This window comes from Prionailurus viverrinus, chromosome A2, assembly GCF_022837055.1.
Source record: "Prionailurus viverrinus isolate Anna chromosome A2, UM_Priviv_1.0, whole genome shotgun sequence".
Lineage (NCBI taxonomy): Eukaryota > Metazoa > Chordata > Mammalia > Carnivora > Felidae > Prionailurus > Prionailurus viverrinus.
In genome coordinates this window covers 2,285,343-2,296,452 of record NC_062562.1, presented here as the reverse complement: position 1 = coordinate 2,296,452, position 11,110 = coordinate 2,285,343, and the positions used below count along the sequence as shown (strand labels likewise).

The 11,110-nt window shown below is 66.6% G+C and overlaps 1 protein-coding gene across 1 annotated transcript; it reads left to right on the top strand.

Annotated features, from left to right (window-relative positions):
* The first annotated feature begins 312 nt into the window (after window positions 1-312).
* Window positions 313-10,901, top strand: SEMA6B (semaphorin 6B). The gene is given in 19 exon segments (XM_047850257.1): window positions 313-348; window positions 350-434; window positions 586-709; window positions 2,273-2,333; window positions 2,489-2,551; window positions 3,393-3,462; window positions 3,465-3,493; window positions 3,899-3,989; window positions 4,338-4,400; window positions 4,403-4,456; window positions 4,941-5,029; window positions 5,638-5,855; window positions 6,497-6,628; window positions 6,854-7,003; window positions 7,178-7,360; window positions 7,438-7,584; window positions 8,247-8,324; window positions 8,434-8,492; window positions 8,886-10,901. Coding segments are annotated over 19 exon segments (2,691 nt in total). The 3' UTR covers window positions 9,845-10,901.
* Window positions 10,902-11,110: the final 209 nt, after the last annotated feature.

The window sequence follows — 11,110 nt, the reverse complement described above, 5'->3', positions numbered from 1 at the left end:
CTTTGTTCAATAAGTTATTTAAACGTTGTCACTACGAAGTTGTTGGAAACCGTTCCTGAGCTTTCACTGCGCTGTGGCCGGAAAGTTTTTCTGGAATTAGACTGAAGTGCGGCCATCACCGTTATTGCCGTGGTTGGGGTGGTTTTTTTTTTGCCATTGTCCCCCTTGATGGGGAATTTTTGGCTGCTTGAAGGGCCAGGCCGCTGCGGCTCGTGTGCGCCATCTCTCGGCGGTGGGCGGGACTGCAGGTCGCGCCGCTCACCGCCAGGCCCTTCGCTCTCAGGTGTCGCTTCTCGTCACCCCGACCTCGCCATGCGGACCCCGCGAGCGCCCCCTCCTCGCCCGGCCCCCACTGCTCCTACTGCTGCTACTGGGGGAAGCTAATGGCCTCTTCCCCGAGGAGCCGCCGCCGCTCAGCGTGGCCCCCAGGGACTGTGAGTGGGGGGGGGGGGGGTCCCAGGGGAGGGGGAGTCGCGAGGGAGGGTCTTGCTTCCCAGCTGGGTCTGCGGCCCACTCTCCTCAGGGGCTCACCAGGCCGGGCTCATCCCGGCGCGGGATCACACCCCTCCCCAACCCCTCCCCCAGACCTGAACCACTACCCCGTGTTCGTGGGCGGCGGGCCAGGACGCCTGACCCCAGCAGAGGGTACTGACGACCTCAACATCCAGCGGGTCCTGCGGGTCAACAGGACGCTGTTCATCGGGGACAGGTATGAGGGATTGTCGGGCAGAGTGTGCAGGGTGAGGCGTGGAGAGCAGGTGATAGCATTTGGGGGAGGTTTGCATGATGGGCAGGTCGTTGGCTGGAGTACAGATTTGTGCCCTTGGGGTGTGATTTTACAAAGGGTGCTGACTGAACTCTCTTGTGGGTACAGCCGGTTTGCCCCCGGTGGGGACAGCTCTTTGGTCAAAACTCACTGGGTTTCTACAGAGGGTGCCGATGTGGGGCACGAGGGCTTCTCTGGGAGGGTGACATTTGAGTTGAGACCTGAGTGGGGTCCCCAGGCCTGGGACATCTCGAGGGGGAGGGAGAAATCTGGGTATCGAGCGTAGTCTGTGCAAAGGCCCTGGGGCAGGATCCGGCCCGGTGTGTTGGAGGAACATTGAGGAGGCCCAACTGACTGGAGCAGAGTGAGCAAACTGGGAGAGGGTGAGGAGGGAAGGGCAGGGAGGGGATGGAGTGAGAAGGCAGCCCTGGAGGGCTGTGGGCAGAGGAAGGCAGGACCTGACCCAGGTGCCCACAGGCACCTTCTGGTGATGGCTGAGGGGAGGACGGACGGAGGGCAGGAGCAGGGGCACCAAGGCAAGGCTACCGCACTGGTTCAGGATAAACTAGGGTGGTGGCCGCGGAGGGCATGAGAAGTGGGTAAATTCTTGATAGACATTAAAGGCAGAGCACATAGTATTGGCTGATGTGTGTTGAGGGTGACTCCTAAGTTGTGGCCTTCGTCCCTGGAAGCAATGAGCAGCCTCAGCCAAGATGAGGGACAAGGCAGGAGCAGGTGTGGGGGACAGTCGGGTGCAGCGTGGCCAAGCTGAGTGTGAGACGCCCGGGAGCCCTCCGCACAGAGACTCCAGGATCGGCCGGACCCCGAGTCTGGAGCTCGAGGGGAGGCCCGAGCTGGAGACAGGGCTGTGGGCATGGTGGGGCTGAGACGCGGTTCCAGTGCTGAGAGTGGACGAGGCTACCCTGGAGAAGAGGCTGGAGGACCCAGCCTGCGCACCCGGGAAGGGGTGGGGAGACGGAGGGGACTGGAGAGATGGGAGGAAAGCCAGGTGCCTGAGGCGCTCCCAGCCGGAGGGGGACGGGCCAGACACTGCAGGCTAGGGGGAGGAATAGAGACCATGTGACTGCTGGACTTCGCACGAGGTCGCCAGTGACCTTGACCAGGGCAGTTTCTGCGGCATGGGGGGAGGGGAAGAGCCTGGGGGAGACTGAGAGGTGCCGAGAGGGCACCCGATGAAAGGGCCTTGGACAGTTCATCAGGTTGGGTGTAGCCCCCTAGGGCAGAGGGGCGTGTGAACGTGAGGTGGCCTATGTCAAGGTATGTGGGGCGTGCTGGAACCTGTGGGTCACTTTAGGGGACGAGGAGGCCTGTGGTGCCGGCGCAAGCACACGAAGGCTCGTTCGGTGTTGCAGTTGCTTGGGGCTGAGGCTCTGGCACACCCAGAGGCGTGTTCGGTGTTGGATACGACTTCTGCCCCAGGGAGAACGGAGAGGGGGGGCACGAGGCTCCCTTGCTCACCAACTATACCTTCCCCGCCCCCCCCAGGGACAACCTGTACCGGGTGGAGCTGGAGCCCCCCACGACCACGGAGCTGCGGTACCAGCGGGTGAGGAGGGACACAGGTGGGAGAGGTGGGGGCGCACTTGAGGCTTCTGCTGGGGGGTGGGGGGCCTGACACGGTGCTGGGGAGCAAGAATTGGGCGCGGCCCCGCGGGGGTTCCTAGGGCTGCGGGGATCCCTCACCACTCCCTGTGCCCTCAGAAACTGACCTGGCGCTCCAACCCCAGTGACATCAACGTGTGTCGGATGAAGGGCAAGCAGGAGGTGAGTGGACCCTCGCCACGCCCCCAGCCGCTCCCCGATCCCGCCCAGCCCGGGGCAAATCTTCCTCTGCCTACATCCCAGGCCAGCACCCTCGTGTGGCCACGGCTCCGCCCAGAGCCTGGCCACGCCCCCATAATGCCCTCAGTCCTGGTCACGCCCACATCCCCGCCCCGCCCTCCACGGTCCTAGATCTGCTCTGCCCCGCCCCGCCCCCTGTGTGGGCACGCCCACATCCCTGCCCCGCCCCCTCCCAGATCTGCTCTGCCCTGCCCCCGCCCCCTGCACTGGGCACGCCCACAGCCCAGCCCCGCTCCGCCCCCCTCCCAGATCTGCTCTGCCCTGCTCCCGCCCCCTGCACTGGGCACGCCCACAGCCCGGCCCCGCCCCGCCCCTCCCAGATCCGCTCTGCCCTGCCCCCGCCCCCTGCACTGGCACGCCCCAGCCCGGCCCTGCTCCGCCCCCTCCCAGATCCGCTCTGCCCTGCCCCCGCCCCCTGCACTGGGCACGCCCACAGCCCGGCCCCGCCCCGCCCCTCCAGATCCGCTCTGCCCTGCCCCCGCCCCCTGCACTGGGCACGCCCCAGCCCGGCCCCGCCCCGCCCCTCCCAGATCCGCTCTGCCCTGCCCCCGCCCCCTGCACTGGGCACGCCCACAGCCCGGCCCCGCTCCGCCCCCTCCCAGATCTGCTCTGCCCTGCCCCCGCCCCCTGCACTGGGCACGCCCACAGCCCAGCCCCGCTCCGCCCCTCCCAGATCTGCTCTGCTCTGCCCCACCCCTGCACTGGACACGCCCGCACCCGTGACCACGCCCACCATGGCTTCTCTCTTCCCGCCCCGTCCCAGGGCGAGTGTCGGAATTTTGTAAAGGTGCTGCTACTTCGCGACGAATCCACGCTCTTCGTGTGCGGTTCCAATGCTTCAACCCCGTGTGTGCCAACTACAGCGTGAGTCTCCGCCCTTCGAAGCCCTGCCTGCCCCAGGCCCCAACCTCCTGGTCTTTGCTCACCTGCCCTCTACTGGCCCTACTCTAGCCTCAGGCCACATCACCTCCTTCGGGAAGTCTTGCTGGATAAGCCCTCCTCGGCCCCTCAACGGGAGCTCCAGAGGAGGCTTCCAAAGGAGATCAGGGAAGCCATAGCTACTTAAGCTACAAGCCAGTTATAGGATTAACTAGGATTGACTCTTAGACCCGTTCACAGATCAGTAAACTAAGCCCTAGAGGGGCTAAGTGAGCAAATCACACAGCACCCAGGGTAGAGCCACGATTCCCTGGGGGGGGGGGGGGGGGGAACAGGGCTGCCAGGTGTGGCCAGGAGCTCTGTTACTCAGGCCCTGTCCCCCCCCTGCAGATGGACACACTGCAGCCCCTGGGGGACAATATCAGCGGCATGGCCCGTTGCCCATACGATCCCAAACATGCCAACGTTGCCCTCTTCTCTGGTGAGTGTCCCCAACTCTGACCGTCTGTTGGGACCCCAGCCCTGAGCACCGTGTGGCATTTTCCACTCTTGGAGTTGGGTTATTATGAAGGCGGCTGGGAGACCATCTGTCCAGCTGGGAAGCGGGTAGAATCTCAGCCACAGTCAGGACTCAGCCAAGGTCAGGGCTCAGCTGGGGGGGGTTGGAGATCAGCCTGCGTTCGGGCTTCGATGGGGTCAGGGCTCAGCCTAGGGACAGAGCTCCCCTGGGCTCTGGGCTCAGTCTTGGAAGATCAAGTACTGACCCACCCCACCCCTGGCCTCTATGATCTAATTTCTCACCTGCTTCCCCCCACTCACACCCATCCAGAAGGGATGCTCTTCACGGCCACCGTTACTGACTTCCTAGCCATCGATGCCGTCATCTACCGCAGCCTGGGGACCGGCCCACTCTGCGTACCGTGAAACACGACTCCAAGTGGTTCAAAGGTGGGGTAGGCATTCATCAAATCCCCCCACCAGAATAAGAGTCCCAGCAGAGACGGAGGCGGGGGGGGGGGGGGTGCTCCTATTTCATCTTTGCAACTCACTGGCCTCTTTGAGGATAAAGCCAGAGGAAAGATTTGCGTTGGAGCTAAAGTAGAATTTGCTGGAAGCGGGAAGCTTAGAAGCCTGAAGTAGGAGTCACAAGAGGGTGAGAGCAGGAGCTTAGCTCTTCAACACGTTAGGGAGGAAGGTGACCAAAATAGTAGACATTGCTGTTTGGGGAGGGTAGACACAGTGATTTTAGGATTCTGACACCCCACACCGCCCCCCTCCCCGAAAATTCTTTGAGTCTATTTTATTTTGCCTGGGTAATCCGCGAATGTCCCCCCTTCACTATAAAAGGAGTCGCCCCAGCTGATGTGTTCACAGCCCCAGAAACACCATTTCTCGTATCAGGGGCTGGGTTCTGACCCCTCCTCTCCTACAGAGCCCTACTTTGTCCATGCGGTGGAGTGGGGCAGCCACATCTATTTCTTCTTCCGGGAGATCGCGATGGAGTTTAACTATCTGGAGAAGGTAAGATCCGATCCTCACCCCCACCCTCCCGCTGAGAGGCCCTTGCAGTGGGGCGTGGAGCTGAGAGGCTCTGGTCAGGGGCAGCGGGGAGCAGAGGGGGACCCACGAATCTCCACCTGGGGCGAGAGGGTCCGCCCTCTACCTCCACTCCAGCCAGGACCCGGCCTCTGAGGCCGGAAGACATTCACGGGTGCGGTTCATGGGTTTGAGGGCAGGGGACGCTTCTGGCTTCCGGTCCTAGTGCTGTCGCTGTTGGCCTGTCCCCCCGCCCCGTCCCCCAACCCTCTGTCCTTCCCCCCACCCACCGACGCACCCTCCCGCCCATTCGTCTCTACCCATCTGTCCATCCATCCATACATGGATAAAGTCCCTGGCCCATAGTGGGCGATCCGTACACAGACGAGGTTCAGGGCCGCGACGATCATCGCTGACGTCCCCCCGTTTCCGCTGGGGAGCGCGTTGCTCAGAGGGGTGTGGCGACCGGGATCCCTCAGGGCCACACTCCTCCGTCGTGGCCTGGCTGACGGCCAGCGCGGCCCGTGGGCGGGCCTTCCCGGACACAGGGCTCACACCCCAGCCCACCCCCCGTCTGTCTGCTGTTGCCCCAGGTGGTGGTGTCCCGAGTGGCCCGGGTGTGCAAGAATGACGTGGGGGGCTCCCCCCGGGTGCTGGAGAAACAGTGGACGTCCTTCCTGAAGGCGCGGCTCAACTGCTCCGTGCCTGGCGACTCCCATTTCTACTTCAACGTGCTGCAGGCTGTCACGGGCGTGGTCAGCCTGGGGGGCCGGCCGGTGGTCCTTGCTGTCTTCTCCACCCCCAGCAACAGGTCAGAGGACCCCGATGGGAGCACACTGGGGCACCGGGTGGACGTGAGCGGAGGGGTCCCGCATTCGTCATGTATTTCCCGGGTCCATTCCAAGTTGGAGGAATAACATGTGCAAAGGCCCCGAGGCAGCAGTGAGTTGGGTAGGTTTCGCCAATACACTTGATCTTAGCCAAAAGGCCGAGAAGCGATGGGTTTCGCCAATAGAAAGGAAGCCCCTGTGGCTGGAGAGGAGCAAGCGAGGGCGACGGTAGAGGATATGAGGGCAGAGAGGTGACGAGCCACTGGGAGAAGAGTGGACTATATCCTGAGAGCTCTAGGGAGCCATGGGAGAGTGAGGAGCAAAAGAGAGACAAGGTCAGATTTGTGTGTTTGGAAAGCCCCCTGGGGAATGGTCTGGAAGGAGCCACGAGTGGCATCTGGGAGACTGGACGTCAAGCAAGTCATGGCCGGGGGGCGCCTGGACCCCGGTGGCCACAGAGGACCCCTGTTCAGGAAGCAGAGCGACCGGGATGGGTGGGGGCATCTCCGGCCCAGGGGACTGGACATCCGACAGCCTCACAGGGACAAAGACTCTCTCCCACACGCGTCCAAGGCCCTGCCCTCCGTCAGGCTCACCGCTCCCTTTCACCTAACTCCCCCAGCATCCCCGGCTCGGCTGTCTGCGCCTTCGACATGACTCAGGTGGCTGCCGTGTTTGAAGGCCGCTTCCGTGAGCAGAAGTCCCCCGAGTCCATCTGGACCCCCGTGCCGGAGGACCAGGTGCCACGGCCCCGGTAAGAGGCCCCCCCCCCCGGATCCCGAAACGGGTGCCCGGGTGGGGGTCCTGACCCCGGGGACCGAGGGCTGGGACTTCCAGGTGGTCATCTGTGGCTGAGTTCAGCTGTACCCATTATACAGATGCAGAAAGCTGAGGCCGTTTGGGCAGGGCGGCAGGTCCCCCTGGCAAATCAGAGCCCCTGGGTGGGGATGTTCAAGTCCACCGCTTCCTCCCCACCTAGACCTGGGTGCTGCGCGGCTCCCGGCATGCAGTACAATGCCTCTAGCGCCTTCCCCGATGAGATCCTCAACTTTGTCAAGACCCACCCCCTGATGGACGAAGCGGTGCCCTCTCTGGGCCACGCGCCCTGGATCGTGCGGACTCTAATGCGGTCAGTCCCCATGCGTGGCGGGGGCGGCGGGGGGGGGGGGGGCAGGCCCAGACCGGAGCCCGGCCTGGTGGTCTGTCTGTCCCGGATACACACCCACGTCACCACCCCCGTGTCTGCCTTGCCTGGCCCGGGTGCGGTCTCGTCACGCCTGACCCCTGCCCGCCCTGGCCCCAGGCACCAGCTGACACGAGTGGCTGTGGACGTGGGCGCCGGCCCCTGGGGCAACCACACCGTCGTCTTCCTGGGTTCCGAGGTGGGCACCGTCCTCAAGTTCCTCATCTGGCCCAACGCCAGCGCCTCAGGCACCGCTGGGCCCAGTGTCTTCCTAGAGGAGTTCGAGACCTACCGGCCAGACAGGTGGAGTGCACAGAGGCGGCCCGGCGGGCGGGGCGGCGGGGCGCGCCCTTGACTCTTACCAATCCGCTCACCCCTAGGTGTGGACGGTTCAGCAGCGGTGAGGCGGGGCGGCGGCTGTTGAGTCTGGAGCTGGACCCGGCCTCGGGTGGCCTGCTGGCAGCCTTCCCCCGCTGCGTGGTCCGCGTGCCCGTGGCCCGCTGCCAGCAGTACTCAGGGTGCATGAAGTGAGTGCCCCCTGGGGCAGGCTGCGGAGGTGACGGGGGGGGGGGGGGGGGGGGGGGGGGAGGGGGGAGGGGGGGGGAGGGGGGGGAAGCAAGGGGCAATGAGCACGGGAAGTGGGGAAAGTCCAATGCAAGTCCGGGGCCCCGGCAGCCTCCTGGCTTATTGAAGAATGAGCCAGGCAGGGGACACCGCCCGTGCAAAGGCCCTGGGGCAGGATCGGGCCTGGTACGTTGGAAGAACAGCAAGGAGGCCAGATTGACTGGAGCAAGAGTGAGCGAGGGGAAGACAGGGAAGCAGGGAGGGCAGGGAAGACCTGGGCTTTACTGAGGTGGGAGCCCTGGAGGGTTGCGGGCAGAGGAAGGCGTGAGACCTGGCTGACATCTTTAAGAGCAGCAGGTGTGGAAGAAGCTGGGGACCGGGGAGGCAGCTGTCTCCCCGCCTTTAAAGTGGGTGGCAGGAGCAGGTGTGCAGGCTGAGACCCCCCTAGTCTCAGTGTGAGCCCCTCAACGCGGCGAAACCCTTTCCTGAGCCCGCTGTCCCGAGCCTCATCTCTAAGGGGGGGTGAGGGGGATAGTAGCCGCCGATTTGTCACAAGCACCCCTGGAATTGACACTGAAAGGTGCCTCGTAAGGGACTGTGGTTGATGGGTCACCGTCTGCTCTAGGAACTGTATTGGCAGTCAGGACCCCTACTGTGGGTGGGCGCCTGATGGTTCCTGTGTCTTCCTCAGCCCCGGCACCAGGTACTGGGGGACAGGGGGTGGGGGAGGGGGTCTGCCCCCCCCCTCTGACCATCAGGCTCTGAGAGAGGTTTCTGCTGACTGCCCCTCTCGCCCCCCACCTCCCCGTCAGAGGCACCTTTGAGCAGGACGTGTCTGGGGCCAGCACCTCAGGCTTAGGGGACTGTACAGGTAAGTGGAGTGCGCGCGCGTGTGCGCGTGTGTGTGTGTGCGCGCGTGTGTGTGCGTGTGTGCGTGTGTGTGTGTGTGTGTGTTGGGGGCGGGTGCTGGCCTCCGTCAGGGCATGGGAGGGGCGGGGGGCCTCACTTCCAGCAGGGGTGGCGGGGGAGGGACACAGAGAGAGAGGCCAAGAGACAGACACGCAGACTCGGAGAGGACACACGGACCCCAGCGGACAGAGGGCCACAGAGATGCCACCGAGCGGCCGGCCGGGCTCACTGGCGGAGGGCGGACGGCCGGCGGGGGCCGGGGGGGCCGGCGGGGCCGGCGGGGCGGGCGGGGCGGGGGACCCCAGCGTCCCCGCCAACCCCGGCTCACGCGGCCCCGCCCGCCCTCCCCGGCCAGGACTCCTGCGGGCCAGCCTGGCGGAGGAGCGCGCCGGGCTGGTGTCGGTGAACCTGCTGGTGACGTCGTCCGTGGCAGCCTTCGTGGTGGGCGCCGTCGTGTCCGGCTTCAGCGTGGGCTGGTACGTGGGCCTCCGCGAGCGGCGCGAGCTGGCGCGCCGCAAGGACAAGGAGGCCATCCTGGCGCACGGCGGCGGCGAGGCCGTGCTGAGCGTGAGCCGGCTGGGCGAGCGCAGGGCGGCCGGGGGCCGGGGCGGCGGCGGGGGCGGCGGCGGCGGCGGGGGCGGCGGCGCCGGGGGGCCCCCCGAGGCCCTGCTGGCGCCCCTGATGCAGAACGGCTGGGCCAAGGCCACGCTGCTGCAGGGCGGCCCCCACGACCTGGACTCGGGGCTGCTGCCCACGCCCGAGCAGACGCCGCTGCCGCAGAAGCGCCTGCCCGCCCCGCACCCCCACGCCCTGGGCGCGCGCGCCTGGGAGCACGGCCACCCGCTGCTCTCGGCGTCCGCGTCCTCCTCCCTGCTGCTGCTGGCGCCGGCCCGCGCCCCCGAGCCGCCGCCCGCGCCCCCCGCGCCCCCCGTGCCCGGAGAGCCGGGCCCCGACGCGCGCCTCTACGCCCGGCCCGGCCGCGCGGCGCACGGCGACTTCCCGCTGACCCCGCACGCCAGCCCGGACCGCCGGCGCGTCGTGTCGGCGCCCACCGGGCCCTCGGACCCGGCCCCCTCCGCCGCCGCCGCCGCCGACGGCCTCCCGCGGCCCTGGAGCCCGCCGCCCACGGGCAGCCTGCGGAGGCCCGGCCCCCACGGCCCGCCGGCCGCCGCCCTGCGCCGCACGCACACGTTCAACAGCGGCGAGGGCCGGCCGGGCGACCGCCACCGCGGCCGCCACGCGCGGCCCGGCACGGACTTGGCCCACCTCCTCTCCTACGGGGGCACGGACAGGACTGCGCCCCCCGTGCCCTAGGCCGGGGCCCCGACGCCTCGGCGGTGCCAGCCACGGGAACCAGGAGCGAGAGGGCCGGCCCAAGCTCTCCAGCGGGTGCTCACGACCCCCGCCCCGCCCCGCCCCGCGTGTGGGGCCCCCTCGGCCGCACGGAAGCACAACGAGTTCTGCGCCCCCGCCCCGCCCCGCCCGGGGCCGCGGGACACTGAGGCGGCGGTGGGGGCGGGGGTGGGGGCGGGAGGAATGTGCTATGGATTTGAGGTTGACCTTCTGCGCGTGGATTTGGGTTTGTTTTCCAGTTGGCGTTTCTTTTGCAGATTTCTATCCAATTGCACAACTCCGTTCTTGGGGTGTCAGCCGGGGGAGGGGGGGGAGGGGGACGCGGGGCGGGAACGCTTGGAGGCGGTGGGATGGGGAGGGGCCGCGTCTGCGACCCGAGCTCCCCACCCCCAGCCCCACCCCCCACGCCCCTCCTCAACCCAGGTTCCTGGCGTGTGTGGGTGTGCGTGCGCGTGTGCATGCCGTGTTCGTGTGCAAGGGGCCAGGAAGGGGAGGGACGTGTGTGTGCGCGTGCGTGCGCCCACGAGGGCTGCTGCCGGCGTGTGTGTGTGTGTGTGTGTGTGTGTGTGTGTGTGTGTGTGTGTGTGTCGGGGCGGGCCGCGCGTGCCGTGTACATGTCCGTGTGCGAGGCGGTGGCCCCAGCGGCCTGGGTGTTGGCTGAGCCGGCGCCGGGGCTTCCAGAAGGCCGGGGGGCCTCCAAGGTGCCGGTCAGGACTTTGAGGGGAGACAAGCAGGGGTTTCGGGCAGGGGGGCCGGGAGGGCCTGCCCGGAAGTCACATTGGCAGCAGCTGTCCAAAGGGCTTGGTGGTCCGGGGGCGGGGAAGGCGGGCGGGCCCCACTGTAAATACGGCCCCAGGGTGGTCAGAGGGTCCCATGACACCCGTCCCCTCGTGACCTCCCCCTCGACCTCCAGCTGACCATGCATGCCAGCTGAGTGGCCAGCTGAGTCCTGGACCCTCTCTGGACTTTGCCTCCCCCAACCCCCTCCCCATCAATAAAACTGTTTACAACCACCGGCCCCCCCAAGGCTCTGGCTCTGCTCTGTCTCCTGGGGGCGGGACCTGGGCCTCGGTGTTGCCCACGGGGGTCAGCTGGGAGCCCCTGTGTCACTCGTGGTGGCAAGCAGAATTCTGGGGAGCTGGGTGTGGAAATGGGGGGGCATCTTCCTCTGGATGGGGCCGGTTCCCGATTCGTTCTTGAGCAGATATTTACTGTGCACCTGCTATA